The sequence below is a fragment of the Drosophila montana genome, unplaced genomic scaffold (genome assembly GCF_035044405.1).
Source record: "Drosophila montana isolate Dmon_TW-CO22-7 unplaced genomic scaffold, ASM3504440v1 contig_1133_1, whole genome shotgun sequence".
Classification (NCBI taxonomy): Eukaryota; Metazoa; Arthropoda; class Insecta; order Diptera; family Drosophilidae; genus Drosophila; species Drosophila montana.
In genome coordinates this window covers 42,026-65,490 of record NW_026996124.1, presented here as the reverse complement: position 1 = coordinate 65,490, position 23,465 = coordinate 42,026, and the positions used below count along the sequence as shown (strand labels likewise).

Here is a 23,465-nt window from a genome sequence, read left to right as displayed (position 1 = left end):
AAGCTCAATGCCTCGAAGTGCCAGGCGGTCAACTACACACTGAGGCGTGGCAAGGCTCCAGCAGTCTGGATAGACGGTAGCCCCCTCCACCCTGGCAGAAGCGCCAAGTATCTTGGAATTGTACTGGATAAGAGGCTTAGTTTTCGGGAGCACATCGACGGCCTTCTTAAGCAGTGCCGCTTTAAGATGGCCAAGGCCAACTGGCTACTAAACCCCAACAGCCCATTGCCACTTCGCTGCAAACGGGCAGTTTACAACGTCGTGGTGGCACCAACTTGTAGATACTGTATTCAGGTTTGGGGCATTGCATCTCGGACAAATCGAAGACGGATTCAGACACTCCAAAACTTGGCCTTGCGCCGAATTACGGGTGCTGACTGGTACGTCAGAAATACTACCTTGCACAGAGACCTCAAAATGGAGACCATAGACAGCCAAGTCGGAGCATTCGCAAGAGACCTCGCTGGGAGGTGTGTAATCAGGAGTCTCAAGAGAAGATCGTTCAAGGACCTCCTCCAACCACGACATAGGAGACGCCCCAGAGTCCCCCGACTACCTACGTAACGATGCAGCCTTACTCAAAAAGCCGCCTTTGACGTTTGTCCACGATAAAGCCTGAGGACCCAACCAGGCTTGGCGTAATATCACCTAAGCCAACTGTGTTGTAATAAAAATGTATGCTATTTTTGATTCAATACAATAAACAAACAAAAAAAAAAAAAAAAAAAAAGTCTTCGGGGAACTTCGACCGTTTCCAACTCTAATGAAGCCAAATGTGCTGTGGGACCTTTTCAAACTAACGGAAATAGTAGGTGTTTGCTTCTGCTTTAAATAATATGGCATCAGGGAACATGACAGCCAATGATATTAGCCTCGATCGATCTCTCATTTGTCAGCAACCGAATTTGAGGCTACTGTTGTATGCGCGAGTGTGCAAATCGAGAGTGCACTGTACCCAGTGTATACCAAATATATTGAACAGCAACACTTCGTAGCTGAATATACATAACACAAACAACGACACTTTATCGCTACGTAAACACCACGCAAATACCCAGCACATTTCAAGTGCAATGTAATATGATACCATTTGTAGGTAGCGGCCACAATTAAAGCCGCGTCAGTATTCGCGCGCATTGACCGCTCATAATATATATGTGCATAACTCTCTCTCTCTCTCTCTCCCTCTAAAACACATTAACTTTTCATGTTATATATAAGCATATATACTCTGCCGAAGCAACGACGCAGCTTTGGGCTAAGTTGACATTCAAGAACTATGTGAATAATTAATTGAATAAATGCCAACAATTGAACCAGACGTGTTGTTTTTTTTTAGACCTACTTGGCTAGCTGAGCAACGATGGAATCTTCAACATAATGCATGGCGACCGTGACCGAGTCAACCAAGAACCACCGAAATCAACATTTAATGGAAATAATTACTGAGTGAGTAGAGTGCGTGTGATATGGGAAAGCTTGGAGATGTTAAGTCAAAAGTAAATAAGAGAATAGCACATTTGAAGTGGCTATTATTCTCAAGTACACCGCCACACCAGCGTGGTCAACGGCTCAAAAACTTCAAGCCGAACTTGACTTTTAAAAAACACCAATTAAAACCACAGTTCCCAACACCGCATCTCACTCAAGTCACATTAAAATCATAGAAGAACAAATAAAAACCTTACCCCTATCCCCAAAGAAGCTACCAACTCTGAGCAAAAGATGCCCGAAGGACAGCGAGGGACCAGCATATTCACCGTTTTGTGAATATTCGTGCCAACATTGCGCACCACCGGAGAGCACCGGAAACTGAGAAACAACAAGTGCGCGAGGTATACCGCAGCTTGCGCCAACGAAGAAGCATCAGCGTGCCACATCCGGCGACGCCCAGCAGATGCATCATCGAGGGTCAATGAAGACACCTACTGCATAAAATTACACCTAACTAATTACAATTTGAAAATTTAAGACAAAATTTGTAAATTTATATAAGTAAAACCAAAATTGTAAAATTGAGCGGAACCATTTCTGCCCGATTAGCAGTATAGTCTGTAAACCTACAGACGTACAGACGGATGGATGGACGGAAGGACCGACGGACGAACGGACAGCATGGCTAGAACGACTCGGCTATTGATGCTGATCGTGAATATACTTTATGGGGCCAGAGATGCTTCCTTCTGCCTGTTACATACATTTGCACAAAAACATTATACCCTTTATACCCATTTTTTTCAATGGGCTCACGGTATAATAAGCACGCTATTAATCATCATTGTAATATTATTGTCAGCTAGTTTATTTTTCAAAATATACAAGCAACATAATAGATGTCTTAAAAAGAAATATTTGAGCAAAGCAAATGACCTGGACAAAATCAAAAAAGTTTTTTTAGGCAATAATGATTAATAGCGATGCACTTTAATAAATTTGTTTGTATATATATTTACATGTTGTGTATAATGAAAGCAGATATTCACACAATAAAATTGTTTCAAAAGATATTAAAGAAAGAACCAAAATTTCAAGAAGAATAAAGAATAGTAAAAAAAAAAAAGAAAAACAGTAGATATGAATATATTAAGTACTAAACGTTAGTATGGAATGACAACAGATCCCCTCCAAATTAAATGAAATTCAAACAAATTTTTGCAAATCTTATAAGTGTTTAAGCCCGAATAGGGAAATAAAAGCAACAACACTAAATAAATAGCGCCAATATATTGGTAGAAAGCTTAAATGAAGCACGTCTACTAATATACGACCATAGAGACAAATTAAAAAGTAACTATTGGTCTCAAGTGTGTATTCTGTTAAACAAAACCAGAGAGAACTTGTCTTAAATCAAGCTTAAACATAATTTGGATATAACTAAAAACGTTCTAAATACAGAAGCAACATTAGAGCTCAATGAATTGGAATTAGAAAAGGAAGAAACACTTGAAAGTAATTCAGAAACAGAAGAGACTGAATTACAAGAAAGTGAAATAAAGAACCTGATAATCCAGCATTTATTACACTAGCCGAATTGTCAGAAAATTCCGATTCAGATACCAATCCAAGTGTACTTGAACACAAAGCAACTACAATGGCTCAGAATACAATTTAATTTATTAAAACAGCCTCGTCCATATTTTCGGAGTACGACGCCAAAGCGGAAAATTTGCAGAGCTTCATAGACGCCATAAATCTATTAGATTCACTTAACGGCGATCATGAAGTGACAGCAATTAATCTAATAAAGACAAAACTAAAAGACCATGCACGAAACTTGATAAGCGATGAAAAAACAATCGTCGAAATCATCGCAAAATTATTAAGAACGGTAAAAGGAAAATCAGTTAAAGTACTCTCAGCTAAACTCCTAAACCTACAGCAAAAGAACAAAACTGCCAACACTTATACTCAAGAGGTTGAGCAACTGACAAAAGTTCTAGCTGGTGCTTATATTAATGATGGATAAAATTTAGATTTAGCCACCAAATATAGCACAACACAAGCAGTAAGGGCCATGTCTAACAACTGGGCTATAGATAAGGTAAAACCACTAACCAAATAACATATAGACTGGTCAAACCGTATATTTGGTGGTGACAATCGTTTTTTTTGCGGCTGGTCCAAAATCGCCTTCGTTTTTGTTCGGGTTCGACACATGCCCGCATGCTCTCACAGCAAGAGAGTAAGAATACATGTGTCGTGGAACGGCAACGCTGTCTTTTTACTCGCTCACTCTACAGGAAACTGCTTTGGCTTACTCTCATCCATATGATTTGTGCTATAGAACGGCATCGCTGTTTTTTATCTTGCTCCCACTACAGGAACCTGCTTTGGCTTACTCTCAGTGCTCTTTCAATTTGTCTATGTACCGTTTAAATGTTTGTGTGTGTATGTGTCTGCACAAGCGAAAATGCCCACAAATTCAATTTTTGTCAAAAGTCGGTGGCATATCTTCCCTTTTGAGGGGACGAGTAATATGAAATAATGAAAGGGTTTGCCCCGTCGATGCGAAATTCTTTCATTTTAGCTCGTTCTTCTTCGAAAGGGTACCTAAGCGTTGGCATGTGTGCATTTACAAGTTTTTGGACTTGCTATTCACGCATACTTGCGTATTTTGTAGATGAATAGAAGCATTTATGCACATGTGTGCCTGTTGGTCCCTGCCTGCCTGTCCGATGCAAATTTTACAATATTTTGTGATTTCTGAATTTCGAGCTCTACACACAAACACAGAGACACAAATGTGTGTAAATGGGCAGATCATGGGCGCAAAATTTAAAAATATTATTATTGGCAGGCGTTTGACGCACGCCCTTCTTTTTTATGATTTAGCCTGAAGCAGCCCGTTGGGCCGAAAAGGTAAGTTTTGGCAAGCACCTGCACTTGCATATGTACATACACACACACACAGACACAAATGTGTGTGAATGGGCAGATCATGGGCGCAAAAGAAAATATTATTTTTGGCCCGCGGTTGACGCGCACCCTTCTTTTTATGATTTTGGGTTTGAATCGATGAATGAACGTTGACCCCTCATTACCTGCAGATCCAATTCATATATGAAAAAGCTAAATATTTAAAGACAATAAAATTATGAATACTATAAATATATAATTGCTCCTATTTTGTATGTGGTATATTTGAATATTTTAAAGATTTTATTTTTTACATAATTTTCCTAAAACTAGTTAAGTGATTAGTCACTTGACCTACATATGCAGGTACAGGTGCTTGGCAAAATTTTACCCTTTCCACCCAACGGGCTGCTGCAGGGGTCAACGTTCATTCATCGATACAAACCCAAAATCATAAAAAGAAGGGTGCGCGACAACCGCGGGCCAAAAATGATATTTTCTTTTGCGCCCATGATCGCCCATTCACACACATTTGTCTGTGTGTGTGTGTGCGCAAGCCCGAAATTCAGAAATCCAAAAATATTGCCAAATTTGCATCGGACAGGCAGGCAGGGACCAACAGGCACACATGTGCATAAATGCTTCTATTCATCTACAAAATACGCAAGTATGCGTGAATAGCAAGTCCAAAAACTTGTAAATGCACACATGCCAACGCTTAGGTACCCTTTCGAAGAAGAACGAGCTAAAATGAAAGAATTTCGCATCGACGGGGCAAACCCTTTCATTATTTCATATTACTCGTCCCCTCAAAAGGGAAGATATGCCACCGACTTTTGACAAAAATTGAATTTGTGGGCATTTTCGCTTGTGCAGACACATACACACACAAACATTTAAACGGTACATAGACAAATTGAAAGAGCACTGAGAGTAAGCCAAAGCAGGTTCCTGTAGTGGGAGCAAGATAAAAAACAGCGATGCCGTTCTATAGCACAAATCATATGGATGAGAGTAAGCCAAAGCAGTTTCCTGTAGAGTGAGCGAGTAAAAAGACAGCGTTGCCGTTCCACGACACATGTATTCTTACTCTCTTGCTGTGAGAGCATGCGGGCATGTGTCGAACCCGAACAAAAACGAAGGCGATTTTGGACCAGCCGAAAAAAAAACGATTGTCACCACCAAATATACGGTTTGACCAGTCTATATGTTATTTGGTTAGTTGTAAATCTTAGCATGCATGCAGGCACATTCAATAACTTGAATGATACCATATCCAAATTTATCAATAGTTGCACAGAAGCGACCGTACAAACTAATACTGTCCTTTATTACCAAAATTACTCTCCTCGTGGTGGAAACCGCTGCAGAGGTAATTACAGATTCAATCCTCGAGGCGGCTCATATAGAGGCGGCTCAAACAGAGGACACAGATAACAAAACCAGATCCTAGTTACACAAAACCAACAAACCCCCTTGAGCTACCAACAATAAACATATTGCATATAAATCTAAGTCTCAGTAGTCGCATTAAAATACAAAGTGGAAAACATAATATACCATTAACTCTGCTAGTAGATACAGGAGCAAATGTCTCAATTTTAAAGAATAATAAAATAGATTCAAATATCAATCAAGAGTATAAAACAAATATAACAGGAATTGGACAGGGAACAATACAGTCAATTGGACAAGCTACAATTGATTTACTTTTCTATTACTTCGTAGTCCAAATAGTCAAAAATGAATTCCCCATTCCATGCGATGGAATTCTTGGATTGACTTCATCAGAAAATGTAATTGTATAATAGATTACTAACATGATGAATTCATCATGCAACCACAATCTCTAAATTATCAAATACATGTACCACTATTACATAAAGATATTGATAAATCAATATTATTAACAGCTAGATCAGAAGTAATGAGGAAAATTACACTTCTGACCAATGAAAATACTGTATTGATACCAAACCCTGGGGTATTATTAGCTAACAGAATAGTAGCAAGTCATATCGCAATAGTTCGTTTGTTAAATACAACAAATAAGAATATAAAAATGCAAAGTCCACAAGTTAAATTTGAATCAATAAAAGATTATGAAATTAAAACACAAATTGCAAACAACTACAATAGAAATAATGAAGTCCCGAAAAAATTAAAATTCCCTGAACAATTTAAAAATCAGCTTACTGATCAATGTACTAAATACAGTGACATATTTGGTTTAGGGACAGAAGCAAGTTCAAGTTATAATTCTTAACTTAAATAAACAAAAAGTAAGACTATCAGACAAAACCCCAGTTTACATCAAAAATTATAGATACGCAAAGACAGAAAAGCAGAACTAAACAGACAGGTCGAAAAATTAATAAAAAATTGTATTGTTGAACCATCTATCATCTATCAAGTAATCTCTCCCAAACTCAAAGGAGAAAAAATGGCGTTTTGAAGTTGCTTATCGCCAAATAAATAAAAAACTTTTAGCAGACAAATACCCACTGCCAAGAATCTTGATCTTATGTCTGGATTCCACCAAATAGAACTAAATGAGAAATCTAGAAATATAACATCATTTTCCATGAGCTCCGGCTCTTATCGCTTCACGCGATTACCCTACGGCTTAAAAGTAGCCCCAAATTCGTTCATGCGAATAATGACACTCGACCTAGTAGTCATTGGCTGTTCTGAACAGCACATTTTTAAAAATTTGTAAAATATTTTTGAACTGTGTAGAAAAAACAATTTAAAATTAAATTCAGCGAAATGTTCATTCTTTATGCATGAGGTTACATTCTTTTTTTGTTTTGTTTATTTTTGTATTATATCGCGAATCCCGATGTGTACTGCATCCCACCTCCCGCCCAACCGTCCGGGGGGCGCACTCCTACGATACGAGTTGCAAAGTTAAAAACAAACTCTAACTACAAGTATATGCATTAATACAATTAAAAAAAAAAATTAGACTATCTACTAGCTAAATAGTTTAGAATAGAAGACTTTATACGAGGAAGAGAAGACTCCGAGCAGAATACTCTGGAATGCTTGTTATAGTCATCACAGAGAACCCTGAACGGTTCTTGCAAGGCATAATTAGTTGAGCAAAATTGAAGCGATAAGGGTGTAAAATTACGTGTTAGTCTAGTAGGGATAGAGAAATTTAATTGGCTAGTCAACACAGAAGAGTCAAATTCACCAGTAATTAATTTATGGATAAATATTACACCCAGCATGGTTAATCATCAGAAATCTGCTGGAGTGTGACGGTAACCGCACACGAGGATCCAAATCAAAACCACGAAAGGCAAACAACAAGAATTGCTTCTGAACGGATTCAATTCTGTCTTGATGGATAGAGTACTGTGGTGACCAGATATATGAGGCTTTCTCGATTATAGGTCGTACCAAAGATATATAAAGGGTTTTTGTCGTGTACGGATCGTCAAACTCCTTCGACCATCGCTTGATGGAACTCATAACAATTACGGCCTTATTGAGATTACCAATAGCATGAGAGTCGAATTTAAGTTTATGGTCAAGGATGACACCTAGATCATTAACTTGATTAGAAATACTGTTAACACGCTCGAGCGGTAAGCCACCAAGGATGTAAGAAACCAATTCCTCGGCCATAAATGCACAGACCATGGCATCCTTCCGGATGATAAAAAGTATGATGTCATAAAAAACTATCCAATTCCTACTGATGCAGATAATGCACGGCGATTCGTCGCGTTCTGTAATTATTACAGATGATTTATTCACAATTTCGCATAATATTCACGTCATTTGACTAGAATGTGCAAAAAGAATGTCCAATTCGAATGGACAAAAGAATGCGATGACGCTTTAATCTAAAAAAGGCACTTATGAAACCGACATTACTGCAATACCCTGGTTTTAGCAAAAAATTATGCATAACCACAGTTCCAAGATAACATGCATGTGGTGCGGTACTATCTCAAGAGTACAACAGTATGCAATTACCAATTGCATATGCGTCACGAGCTGTCACACAGGGAGAAAGCAATAAATCAACTACAGGGCAATAAAACACTTCTGACCATATTTTTACGGCAGCATTTCTTAGTAAAAACAGACCATATGCCACTAACATTCCTATTCTCAATAAAAAACCCAACTTCAAAACTAACAAGAATGAGACTAGACTTAGAAGAATACCAATTCACAGTAGAATATATCAAAGGGAAAGACAATCATGTTGCAGATGCACTATCAAGAATAAATATAGAATCGTTAGTAGATGTGAAGAGAAACATAAGAATGGTATAAACAAGATCATCAGGAAAACATCTGCGCAGATGACAAAATAAAATTGCAAACAGATTAAAAAGGTCTAAAAGAATAAATAGCTATAACACGATGAAGCTTTCTAGAGTACGCTTTCTCTACTACTACTGATGATTTTATTAAATCAACACATTTAAGTGCGGCTTGTAGGCAGAAAACTTTAGAAGCCGATAAAAGATTTAGGTCGTCCGAAACACAGGGATTGTGTATGTCTCTTCCCCTAAAAACCACTGCCAAGTATATATTAACGGTCAATATCTACATTGACCTACTGGGGATGGATTAGTCAATGGCTCAACAGGCATGTTATTGCAAATAGATTTTGATGCATGTAGCACTCCAAAAACTTTATGGATGAAATTTTCAGATAAATCCGTAGGAGTACTTGCCCTCTTGCTATTGTTATCCGTGTCAATTGCGAGGTCATACCTATTGTACTGCGACCTAAGAGGGAATCGTCATTTATATTAAGACTGCAATTCTTAACAATATTTCTTATTGCTTGAGCGGTAGGAAAATATCTGGGCTAGTCGATTTTAAGCATGCCATTTTTCGTTATAAGTCTGTGGTTCTTTAGTTATTGTTTAAATTCAGTCATTTTCGTTATGCCTGTTTAAAATAGCATATAAAATTTTACTTTAGCAATATTTATTGTTAAGGGACAGAGGCATTATTTTGCCAATTTGATAGACGTAAGTGCCTTTACAATGGATTTAGTTGTTTACTGGGTCTAAATTGGGCATTTTCAATGTGAAATTATTGCTACCTCCTTCGACCGGTATAGGGCCCGCATTGTTGCTCGTTCTAAACACCTGGCTAGGCTACTCAACAGACCAACATGACTGAGGCACCGAATCACTGTATCCTTGACTAATCGCGTAATTGGCGACTTTTTTATCCTATCTTTGTTGACGTCGTTCCACGTGGACCGCTTGTCGAGGATCGCAGCAGAGTGGGTGACGTTGTCACATGAAGTGTTGGTTTTTCAACATTGAGGGGTTCAAGGTAGGATGGTTTCCAGGGAAATTCCGTCATGTTTCACTCAATCTACCAGCCTCAGAATTCGGCCAGAAATCTACTGGATACAACCGCTCCAAATGAAATGGCACTTTACTTATTAACATTACTGGACTGCAAACGAAATACACGCCCGTATGACTGACCATTAAATAACCTTTGGTTTTATTTATCAAAAAAAAATTTATTCTTTGTTTAGATAAAATATCTCTAAGAATACTTAAATAAGCTTGTTATTAGGCTTTTTTGAATAAGGCTGCATCGTCACGTAGTCGGGGGACTCTGGGGCGTCTGCTATGTCGTGGTTGGAGGAGGTCGTTGAACGATCTTCTCTTGAGCCTCCTGGCTACACATCTCCCAGCGAGGTCTCTTGCTACCCGGTTGTAGTGTCGCTGCAAGCGTTCGTTGTACCGGTTGGCGAATGCTCCAATTTGGCTGTCTATGGTCTCCATTTTGAGGTCTCTGTGCAAGGTAGATTTCTGACGTACCAGTCAGGACCGTTCATTCTAAACTAGGACTCCACGCAAGCGCTCATCTGTTTTATTGGGCAACATCAAAAAAATGTGGCTTGCACGCAGTACATACGTCGGAACCAGTTGGATCGGACCACTATATAGCTTCCATTGGAACGATCGGTCGAAAAAAAGATTATTGTATGAAAAACATTTTTGTTTATCAAGATATCTTGACCAAACTCGGCATTTATTAGTTTTACTATGCTTCTCATATATATGCAAAATCCTATTAACATCGGACCACTTAATCATATAGCTGCCATAGGAACGATCGGTCGAAGATTAAGTTGTTGTATGGAAATTTTTTTTGTTTTTCAAGATATCTTGACCTTACTCGGCATTTATTAGTTTTACAATGCTCCCTCCATTTATTGAAAATCTTATTTACATCGGACTACTATGTCATATAGCTGCCATTGGAACGATCGGTCGAAAATTAAGTTGTTGTATGGAAGATTTTCAAGATATCTTTACCACACGCGGCATTAACTACTTTTCCTGTGCTTCTTAGATATGGGTAAAGCACTATGAGCATTTTAAAAAGGTTAGGTCTGCAAGGGTATTAAATCTTCGGCGTGCCGAAGATAGCTCTTCTTTCTCGTTTTATTTTCAAACCGTGTTAAATCAAAACCGTGTTAAAAAAGACCGTGTAAAAACAGAATTAGGTGTATACGTTTTGGGTAATAATTTCTGTGTTTCATAACCGATATTAATGAATTTTTTAGCAGAAGAATGGAATTTTGTATAGTCTCAAGACTAAATCATTAAAATTGTTGCTTAAATTTGGGGGTAGTTTCAAATGTTCTATCTACATGTCAAATTTGGTGACTCATGCCCTTAACACCCAAGAGATTTTTCCAAAAACAAGAGCAGCGTTATCGCTTATGCTTAGTCGGCATGCCAACTGTTATTGCAAAAGCTCCATATAATTATTTTTATGCACCAGCCGCTGTGACTTCTGGTTCTTAAGATTCAGTTTTGTATGAACACTCGATTGTAATACAATAAAGTAATACTTGCTCCGGCAGTTGGGCATAAAATCGCATTGTTATTATTTGACAAATTATTACTAAGCCCAATGCCAGTAATAAGAAAGCGAAGTCAAGCTTTCCACCCTAATCGTCCTAAGAAGACATTCACATTCAATTACAACTCGACCGGACCAGAAGCTTGCTCAGAAGACAAACTGACCAGCAGCCTGCTCAGAGGACAAACTGGCACCCAACGTTTAAAAGAAACTCACCAACATTCAAAGTTTAAGAGAAACTCACCAACATCTTAGACATAAGATAAGAAAGAAGACATGTAGGTGGGTTGTGCATATAATCGTCTTCTAAGTCATACAAATTTATTTCTTTCATTGTGACAGCAAGTGTGTTTTGTGGCATCTGTTTCTGGGCTTAGTTTTTTTTTATTTCTTTTCATTGCAGATTATGTGCTTTTAGTCGGCCATTGCAAAAACAAGAGTACGTGAAGCGTCTACCAGATTGATTTTTTTGCCTTCTTTGCCAACAAGCTGATGAACTTTTCATCATATAGGGAAATCAAAAGAGGATTAGACAGTGACGAGGAGTGGGATACCCAGATGCAAAGTCATCAACGATATAGAGAAGATTTGACAGACATGAATGCCAGTTAGCCAGGTCCTAGCCCAACAACAAGAAGAATTCAATGCGTAGTTAAATGCATTAAAAACTCAGATGAACTCTTTACAGTTAGAAGCACCCCAAGTCGAGGTGTACCAAATAATCACTGTAGACCCTGGAATCAGGTGTGAAATACCGTTAGATATTGTAAAATCTGTCCCAGAATTAAGTGGAACCCAAGACGACTATGGGTCGTGGAGGAAGTCTGCTACAGACGCCTATGAGTTGTCCAAGCCTTACGCATTCAGCAGCGCCCATTATCAGGCTGTAACAATAATCAGAAATAAAGTCAAGGGCTGTTAACATCGTACAACCCGATGTAAAACTATGACGCTATAATAGCCAGGTTGGACTGCACCTATGCGGACAAAACATCGCTTCGGCTTCTGCGACAGGAACCAGAAATGGTCCGGCAAGGTGAAGCCACACTTTCTCAATACTATGACGAGGTCGAACGAAAGTTGACCCTCGTCACAAATAAAATAATCATGATTAATCATGATACATGAGACATACAAGGCGACGATGCTCAATGACGAAGTCAGAGTAGATGCACTGCATGCGTTTGTGTCCAGCCTTAAGAAGCCGTTGAGATCAGTTGTGTTACCATCGCAGCCAAAAGACTTACCATCTGCACTGCCAGAGAGGCAGAGGTGAGCATGGAAAAGAGCTCATTTGCGCTCTCGTAAGCGAAAGCATTAAAGGAAATAGCTTAAAATCACAACAACAATATCAACAAAAGGAAACTGAGCGGTCAGATAAAAACCTCCACTATGTTATGAGATAGACCAATCAACAACAGCACAATCCTGGCCAGAGCCAGAACAACCAGACAACGCAGCACCAGTCGACAGAGCCTATGGACGTCGACCCTTCCTCGTCAAGGTACAGGCAGCAGACAAGGTTCAGAAATATCCAACCAGCTGGTGCACAGACCGTAAATGGCCACGGGCCAGAAAAGGAAAAGTTCGACCGAACGTATGTCAGGCCGGAGACGCCAACGGGTGCACCAAACAGTGCAACAGGCCGTTAATGATCAATACGAACAGTATAATAGCGCCGCTGCACAAGCGGTAACCGAGATCCGGGACGACTTGAAATTACAATGTGACAATACAATGACCTATTAAATTTTTTAGGGAACGCTCCTGGCTACCGTTCATTGAACGACAGATGGCTGGGAGAAAACTAAAAATTTTAATCGACACTGGGGTGGCTAAGAACTACATAAGACACATAAAGGAGTTGAAGAATGTAAGGCCGGTCGATTCCCCTTTCTCAGTTAGTTTCAAACATGGTTCTGACAAAATCCACCAGAAATGTTTCATGTTTTTATTTACTAGACTCGTTAAGTCCACTATTGCAACAGTGTGAACTTCCCTAACGTGAACAACATCGTAGTACCAGTATCAGTAAGAGCGGAGTTTAGGAATATGACCCTCAACAGGGCAAAAGCTTTTTCGACCTCTAACAAGGCATTGCCGCTTAATACTTAGGTTTTTGCCAAAATGCGACTGATTGATGACAACCCGGTACATTCCAAATTATCCCCGCACTACATGGGAGCAGCCGATTTCGTCAAAAAGAAATCAGTGAGCTACTACGAAATGGCATCATCTGGCCCTCAAAGATACCTTTTGACAATCCGGCCTGGGCTGTTGACAAAAAAGGACCCCACGAAAACGGTAACAGAAATAAACGCTTCGACATTGATTTTAGGAAGTTAAACGAGCGAACGGTTGCCGATAAATACCCGTTGCCAAACATTCCCATGATATTAGCCAATCTGGGTAAGGCTAAATATTTCACAATATTTCGCTTGATCTAAGATCTGAATATCATCAAATTTATTTGGCCGAGCAGGATAGGGAAAAAACATCTTTCTCCGTAAATGGTGGAAAGTATGAATTCCGTCGATTACCGTTCGGATTGATAAACGCGAGAAGCATTTTTCAATGAGCGATCGACAACGTCCTGCGTGAACAAATTGGCAAGACATGATATGTTTACCTCGATGGCGTCATAATCTTCTCTGAAAACGAGAAAGATCACGTAGGTCATTGTGAGGCTAACATGAAAGTCGCCAAAGAGAAGACACAATTTTTCAAGGAGAATAAGTAAAAGCCATCCAAGAGTACCCGGAGCCAAAAACACTGTTCAAGCTGAGGTCATTTTTAGGATAAGCCAGTTACTACAGATGTTTCGTCAAAGATTTCGCTGCAGTTGCAAAGCCAATATCAAATGTGCTAAAAGGCGAAAACGGCTCCGTAAGCAAGCACATGTCTAAAAAGACTATCATCGAGTTTGATGATGTGCAAAGGGGCGCATTCGATCTAACGGCGGATGCTTCTGCATATGGTATCGGCGCGGTAATGTCACAAGAAGACAGGCCCACTACAATGATATCAAGAACTCTAAAATATATCGAAACGCATTTCGCAACAAACAAAAGGGAACTCTTGGCTATATTATGGGCGTTGGGTAAGTTGCAGCAATACCTGAACGGAACGCACGACATCACAATGTATACTGATCACCTGCCACTATCCTTCGCTGTGTCGGATAGAAACCCAAACACAAATATAACAAGTAAGAGGTTCTAGTCGGGAGCTCCCGACTAGGGGATACCCTGAACCCTCTTCTTCCAACACCCAATGCAGCTCGCACTACGCGCTCGTTCGCTTAAGTAGTAACAAAGAAACATTAAAATAAAAAAACTAATTGTTGCCTTGGCAGGGTTCGAACTCGCAACTAACCTCACCACTTGCCGATCCCTCTACTCACTAGCCACACAAATAATTGAGTCCCAATGAGAAAAAAAAACCAACTAAAATAGCAGCTCAGAAAACAATACAATCGCAATTGCAATGCTGTTGATAAAATTAAAAGCAGACGAATGTGTGTGTGTACATGTATACAGAAATTCTGGGAATTTGCGCTAGCTGCTGCTAACACGTGCGCACATAACGTTTGTGTTTCTTAACCGATCTTAATGAAATTTTACAGTCTTATTGTAGAAACTTATTGTAGAATAGAATATAGAATGCTTGTGTCTTCTCAAAAAGTCAATTGCATACATATTGTGGCTTAAAATGATGGGCAATACAAGTTGGATAATTAACGTGACTTATAGCTTTGTGGTGGTAGCGGGGAGGTGGCGATAGGTACAAAATGAAAGATACTTTATATATATATATACTATTCTAGAAGCTACATACATGTCAAGATTGGTGACTCCAGGTCTTATTATTTGCCGAAATTGCTCACAAAACAGGATTTCGATATCGACTTTTATCGCTTACTTGGAAACGGGGCAAGTTATCGAATATCGGAAATAAACTCGATCTGCGCGGCCACTAGGAGGACCTACAGCTCAAATTTCAAATCTCTAGCTTCTTGCGTTCATACATACGGACAGACGGATAGACGAACGGACGGATGGACAGACAGACGGACATGGCTAGATCGACTCGGCTGTTGATGCTGATCAAGAATATATATATCTTATGGTGGTGGAGACGCTTCCTTCTGCCTGTTACATATATTTGCATAACAACATTACACCCTTTTTAACCATTTTCAATGGTTTCAGAGTATAAAAAAAAAGTTCCATAGGTAGGGCTCGAACTCGCTACTAACCGCACTACTTACCGCCGTCTCTACCCAACAGCCACGCCAGCCAAAAAAAAAACCAATTTCCCCGGTAGGTTTCGAGCTTGCAACAGACCGGACTACTTTCAGCCGCTTTTACTCAACAGCCACACCCATTATTGAGTCTAGATGAGAAAAAAACGAATTAAAATAGCAGCACAGAAAACAATACAATCGCATTTGCAATGCTGTTAATAGAATTCAAAGAAAACGCGCTTGAATGTGTGCGTGTACATGTATACAGAAATTCTTGCAATTTGCACTAGTGCCGCAAACACGTGGGCAGCCGAAACACATAACTTTTGTGTTTCTTAATCGATCTTAATGAAATTTTCAGCAGATCTTATTGTACTATAAAATATTCGTCTATTCTCAAAATGACAATTGCATTTAAATTTTGGCTTATATTGATGGGCAGCGTAAATTGGTGTGATCACTTGATTTATAGCTTTGTGGTGGTAGCGGGGAGGTGGCGAAAGATATTTGATATATATATACTATTCTAGAAGCTCGTAAACGTGATTCATTGCGGGCTGCACACTTTAGCACTCCTACAAAACGAATTCGTTATAGCCTTCCCGGCAACCAAATTTTGGCACTTCAAAAATTTGATGACCGATGTCACTAACAGAACCGCACAAAGAGAAATAGTTATAGCTGAATATAGCCGCACCCATAGAGTGATGTAAAACAAAAGAATGTAAAACAAATTCTTGGCGATAACTATTTCACAAAAATGTCTAAACTAGTTACGGAGGTAATTGCAACTGTAAAGTCTGCACTCGAGCTAAATATGACAGACATCCCAAAAACAGGAACTAGGTATAGCACTGATACCATCATACGTGGGTGAAATGCTCCATATTGACGTTTTTTCGACAGACAAAAATCAGTTATTAACATGCATTGTACCATGATTCAGAACCTGATGCTTACTATCACACTTGCTAGCCGAGCCACTTGAAACCAATCACTGTTTTAGATGATGGTATCATAGTGGTAAGTAAGAGCCCTGCAAGGGTCAGTACAAACGAAGGGCCGGAAGTATCAATAAACGGCTCTTATCTGATTACATTCGAGCGTTCGGCCATGGTCAACAGCTTCAAATACATCAACCAGCGCGACTCCTTAATTAAGATGCCGGGTATTGCGGCTTGCCCTTTACTCAACATCATAAGCTACGGGCCGATACTTAGTTTGCCACTCGTGCACAGGATGAATTTTTAAAATCTTAATACCATACGAGGTTTGCAAGAAAGGATGGACGCCGTGGGATCTCCCAAGACGTGGTGTTCAGTGCCCTCATCTTCCTCCTTCAATAACATAGGAGGAAGCGAGCTTCGAAAGAGACTCAGAAGGTCGTCGGGAGCTTTAAGATGAACGAGGACGCCCATGTTTCAAAAGGGGGGAGTAGTTAACGAGTTTTCAAGCAAAACTTTGGCCAACAGTTGCGCGCATAATGCTGACACAGCGGATTCTTGGTGGCCAGTGCTCTCATAAAATGGGCAGCGTCGGTAACCTGAGCCCTTGCTTGTGTCGGAAGATCAGCGTTATCGCTTATGCTTAGTCGACTGTTGTTGCAAAAGCTCCATATAATAATTTGTATTCACCAGCCGCTGTGGCTTCTAGTTATTAAGATTCAGTTTTGTAACTGGCCGTAATACTTTCTCCGGCAGTTGGCCGTAAAATCGCATACTTATTATTTGACAAATTATTAATGAGCTCAAGGCCAATAATAAGAAAGCGAAGTCAAGCTTTCCACCATAATCGTCCTAAGAAGACATCCACATTCAATTACAACTCGACTGGACCAGCAGCCTGCTCAGAAGACGAACTGAACAGCAGCCTGCTCAGAGGACAAACTTATATATACTTTTTGGTGTCGGATAGGCTTCTTTCTATCTGTTACATACATGTGCACAAAAACATTATACCATTTTTACACATTATGTTATGTCGATTAAATGCGTATTTTCTCTATGAGTGGGATTTCCCGGGTTATACCTGAAGTCAAGAAGTCATTGGGATTGTATCTGTCGTGTAAAATTTTTGTTTAATAAAATTCACCTTCGTATAACATTTTGGACCAGCCTGAGCCCTTAACTGTGTTAGATTGAACACAAAACCATGTGTAGGAAGTTGACACATACATACCTATGTATGTGTATTTGTACACATAGATAGAACATCAAAATACATATTTTTATACATATATATGCACGCATAAGTATGTACAAGTTTGCGTAAAGGTGTATATGTAGACATTAACATATTCATACATATGTTTCAGATTTTTTATATAATAAGTGACATCCTTGCAATTTTTTGATTAAGAATCAAAAAAATATGTTCACTTTAAAATTATTAGACTGTGTACATAGAAGAGCTTTGCATAAGCAAACATGCGCATATCTTTGGGTGATGATAATATATACACCCATACATACAAAAGTATTTGTGTATATACATACATATGTATTTATAAATTCACATACATATGTGAATGTACTTGCGAGCATTCTGACTAGCTCTTAAATAAAACGAGTGAAAGAAAGTGCTTTGCAAAGCAAATATTCTTCAATCAAGAAGCAAGAGCATTGCATTGTGTCTGGTGCTAATATAAAAACAGATTACTGTCGGATATTTATTAATATAAAATATAAAAAATTGAGTTTAAAAGTTATAAAAACATTTTTAACTTAAAGAGCCTTACCAAAGCCTCCGTTTAGTACAAAAATGTTTTTCTCAGTGCTCTATAATAATACTGGAATATTATTCGTAGGAATAATCGCATCCTATATTTTTATATTATTTGACCGCCGGAAGAGAGCAATTAACAGAATCAGACAGTTAACTTTAAACAATTTTAAACGCAAAATTGTTCAAGCCCCTGGTCCGCATCCTTGGCCAATAATCGGAAACTTAGATATTGTCAGCAAATTTATTAATCCCTTCAAGGGGTTTGGAACATTGACAAAGCACTATGGGGATATTTACTCTTTAACCCTTGGTCAAACACGCTGTTTTGTCGTCAATAACTTGGAGTTAATAAAAGAAGTCCTAAATAAGAATGGAAAGTTTTTTGGAGGTCGACCAGATTATTTACGTTATCATAAGCTATTCGGAGGTGATCGAAATAACTGTAAGTCTTGCCATAAATTCTAATACCATAATGTACAGATATAAAATATATTCAACTATAGTTGATCTGCGTGTGTGTAATTTCTTACTATTAAAATAAATAGTCTTGAATATTCAACGATTAATAGAAAGTTTCCTAAGGTTCCTAAGTTTTGTAGAATGTTCGCCTAGCTTCCATCCAATTTTCTACTGTCCATATTCAATATACATATATTTATTTATCATTATATATAAGACTGTCTGTCCTGGCTGACTGATTGGTGATCAACGCAAAACCGTCAGAGCTGGGAAGCCGAAATTTTACCTATAAAGAAGGTTGTATGAAACATTTTTGTTTACCATTCGATCGGCCTCAAACCCACTTTCGATCTATGTTCAAATTTATTTGACGGGTGGCTCACACTTTCGAAAATCCACCCCTCCATGGTGGAAATGGGGGTCAAAGATTTGGTTTGTGATGTTTCGGGCTAGTTTCTAAGAATCTATATGTAAATCCAAACTTCTTCGTTTGTAATTTCGGATCAAAGTTTTTTTTGGTGATGTTTTAAATTTTGTCCGACTTACTTCAAACTTATATTCATAAGAAATTAATGAATAAATAAACCAGCGATATTGGATATACCATCCGAAACTGTGGTAAATTGACTGTTGTATGAAAGTTTTTTGTTTAGCTTCCGATCGGCTTGAAAATGTATCTGATACGTGTATCAGATTTTTCGCAAAATCTGCTCTTCTTGGAAAATGAATGCGGGTCAAAGGTTAAATAGGCGGAGTTTCGGGTGAAAGCTTATTCACAAGGATCTTTAAGAAAACTCATTTGAGACATGTATTACACTTTTTGCAAAATGTAGGCATCTTCGATGGAAATTATGGGTTCAAGATTTTGTGGGGGAAGCTCTAAGTTTCCTAAGATCGGTCTTAATTTTACTTTCAAAGCCAAACATAAGAATTTAATATATACATGATGTAGCGATTTTGGAAATTTCTTCCGTAACAGCGGTAAATTGGCGAGAAACTGTAGTATGACAGTTTTAAGTCTACCATCTGTTCGGCTTCAAAATAATATTTAAAGATATTTATGAAAATTCATTTGGGATGTGTTTCACACTTTTCGTAAAATCTGCCTCCTTGCGGATAAATTGTTACAACTGCGGGGAAAATTAATATCTTACCTTTTTGGCACAAAACTTGCAAGGGGCAAGGCCGGGTAACATCCGCAAGTATATAATATATCTCTATATATAAAACTGTTTGTCCTGACTGATCAACGCACTGCCCAACCACACGAGCTAAGAAGCTGAAATGTTTATTGTAGTTATTTTATGTAGTGGAGGTGCTTTGTATTACACTTTTCGGATTACCTATTCCTCTTCTATGCAAAATGGATATCAAGGATTTGGTCACTGAAATGTTGGGTTAAATCCATTCCAAAGCATCTTTATGAAAACTTACTTTAGGCTTGTTTCACATTTGGGAAAAATTCAACACTCGTCAACACTATTTGGCGATATTTAAAGTTTCGTCTGATCGACTTCAAACATACTTACAAAATCCAACACAATAAAGAAAGACGGGCATTCAATGGACTTCAATCAAATTATCAAAGAATGAACTCTCTAACACAGCTGTTACGTAAGCAACAAACTTCGATTAAAGGGAGTTTGAAATATTATGAAGTGCTTTTACTCAGTAGCAGTTGTTTAAGCTGCGTGCCCACACAAAGACAGACACATGATTTTTGTGGTTGTTTTTTTTTTCTTGTCGAAATCACATAATTTTTATACCCTGAACCCATTAAAAATGGGTAAGAAGGTTATAATGTATTTGTGCAAATGTATGTAGCAGGCAGAAAGAAGCATCTCCGACCCCATAAAGTATATATATTCTTGATCAGCATCAATAGCCGAGTCGATCTAGCCATGTCCGTCTGTCTGTCTGTCCGTCCGTCCGTATGTATGAACGCAAGGATATCAGAACCTATAAAAGCTAGAGACTTGAAATTTTAGCTGTAGGTCCTCCTAGTGCCCGCGCAGATCGAGTTTGTTTCCGATATTCGATAACTTGCCCCGTTTCAAAGTAATCGATAAAAATTTTGAGTAATTTTGGTAACTAATAAGGAGCTAGAGTTAGAGTTACCAAACTTGATATGATGCTTCTAGAAAAGTATATATTTATCAAGTATCTTTCATTTTATACCTATCGCCACCTCCCCGCTACCACCACAAAGCTATAAATCAAGTGAGAAAACCAATGCACGCTGCCCACCAATCGAAGCCAAAATTTAAATGCAATTGTCATTTTGAGAATACACGAATATTTTATAGTACAATAAGATCTGCTGATAATTTCATTAAGATCGGTTAAGAAACACAAAGTTATGTGTTTCGGCTGCCGCAAACACGGCAGCTAGCGCAAATTGCAAGAATTTCTGCAAACATGTACACGCATTCTGAATTCTATCAACACCCTTGCAAATGCGATTTTATTGTTTTCTTTGCTGCTATTTTAATTCGTTTTTTTCTCATCTAGACTCAATAATTGGTGTGGCTGTTGAGTAGAAGCGGCGGAAAGTATTCCGGTCTGCGTGGCTGTTGGGTAGAGGCGGCGGCAAGTATTGCGGTTAGTTGCGAGCTTGAACCCTGCCCAGGGAACTTTTGTTTTTTTTGTTTAATTTATCTTTATTACTACTAAAGCAAACGAGCGCGTAGCGCGATCTGCATTTGGTTTTGGAATAAGAGGGTTCAGGGTATCCCCTAGTCGGGAGCTCCCGACTAGAACATCTTACTTGTTAATATAATATATTCTATTTTAATTATATTTTTTGATATTGATCTAAAATTTTATACACAACACCATCTCTTAATTAAAATCTAGTTCATCTCTCGCTCTGATAAAACAAATCCCTGACTTCCGAAATTGTAGAATCTCTTATCTATTCTGTTAGCAGAAAAAGTCAAAATCTTTTGGCGTCGCACCTAAAACGTCTATTATGGAAAGATTGCAATATATTTTTCAGCTGATACTCCCGCCAGGACACTTTACGGCCGTCCATCGGATTATTTAATTGCCTTTCCGCTAACTATGACTTTCACTACGGTTTCCACTATGATTCTCACTACAGTTATTACTATGATTCTCACTACATTTAACGCTGTGATTCTCACTACAGTTATCACAAGAATTCTTAATACGGTTATCCCTATTCGATTTGTCGACTAATTCTGTAAGATGTTTAAATGCGATATATTGCTAGCAGGTCAGTGTGCAATACCAACGAGTAATTCATGGGTTAAAAGCTTTTCGTCTAAGCGTCTGTACCAAAAAATTATAGTCTGTTTTTATTTTAGAAACTCTATGTAATATATTTAGTTTAAAACGGCACAATGCATACTTGATGGCATGGGTTTCCGACTCGAAGCTGTGATATCAGGATTAAGCTGCTGTGGGCTTGCCCGCAAAAAAAGCTACAGTATCTATTTTGCAAAAAGTTCCGTTTCCATGTTTGGGCTGAATTTTGCCAATACCGGCAGATTTGCCATTAAACGCATTTAATTGTTATTTGTAAAGAGGGAACGGACCCCATTATAATAACTCTGTCAATGGTCGGGGTATGCTAGCTAATGAAAGTATGAATCTTCGGGCGTCCGATCAAAATCCCAAACATTAATGAAGACTTTTGATTTTGAGACACTGGATATTCTCTCAGAACTTCTCTATATCTCAACAACTCACATTCCCTCTCCAAAAATATGAATTTCCAAAGGATTATTTCTAACTTGTATTCCGAAATCCGGTCTAGTAATTTTCCTAAAATGTATACAGTTGCTGTCGCTGTTACTATGTCATATACGCTACTATTTTCTTAGTTTGAACATTTCTTATTTTCTTAATATTCCGAAATATCTTTGATAAAGAAAAGTGGAAAATTGTCTATAACCGTAAACTTATTGAGAGACGATAATCAACGCACAGGCGGATTTCTCCTGAAATTTCTCCAGCCGCTTCTCGCCCAAAGTATACTCAAATTTTAAGAGTTTTATCAACATCCATTTCCATTAACCCTACACAAAAATTAAAAATTAAAAATACTTTGATCGCAATATTTGGTAATATCGCCAAGGCCTTGCGTCAGTGGATTAATATTTGGTGAGGGTTGATTAGGTATATAAAATATACTATTTTTAGAAGTATTGGTAAAAAGGATGATTGGTTAGTTGTGTTCATTTGATATCACTCTCGTCTTTGGCAATTTTGCGAAACTTAAGCTGTTGGCCCGCATCTCACGACGTTACTTTCTGCAGAACCGTATTTAAGTATGTGTGAAATGTGCTGATCCAGATAACAGGCGCTTGGCATTTAGAAATTGTTGTATTGCCGATATATTGTATGCTTCACTGACCTCTTATTCTGTCGTATTCGAATTCGGTTAAGGTAGTTGTCACCCGAAATTTTTTTTTCTTTACACATGAAAAATTATTTTATTTTATATAATTTAAAAACGAACTTTGTGGTGGCTTTAAAGGCAGATTATGCGTTTCGTGCTCATTGCTTTGTTATAATTCTACCACTAACTTCTTAAGCCTACATTAAGGTAAGGCGGCTAAGTGAGGCTAATTCGCTCCCAGTGTGATAAAGCTTTATTGCGCTCTCGCTCCACCCTAAACCTAACTTGCATTTGACTTAAAGTTTTAAATTCATTTTCTGAAGCAATGCGCGGGTCTGCGCCAACACCGGCCACCATGAAGCGCTTGGGGGCTGCATTCAACAGGACCCGAGCCAACTTGTGGATCGGCCTTTAAAATTTTCCGCTACTGGCCGTCCTTAT

At 38.5% G+C, this 23,465-nt stretch overlaps 1 protein-coding gene across 3 annotated transcripts in view; it reads left to right on the top strand.

The window, feature by feature from the left end:
• The first annotated feature begins 18,051 nt into the window (after nucleotides 1-18,051).
• Nucleotides 18,052-23,465, top strand: part of LOC135441058 (cytochrome P450 307a1-like) — a 43,200-nt gene continuing 37,786 nt past the window's right edge. For 2 of the 3 annotated variants that reach the window (XM_064700515.1, XM_064700524.1), the window contains exon 1: nucleotides 18,073-18,641. In XM_064700515.1, coding sequence (XP_064556585.1) covers nucleotides 18,236-18,641 — 406 coding nt within the window. In that variant the 5' untranslated portion in view covers nucleotides 18,073-18,235. Of the gene's footprint in view, nucleotides 18,642-23,465 lie in introns of all 3 variants that reach the window. The other variant, XM_064700526.1, reaches the window with a different exon arrangement.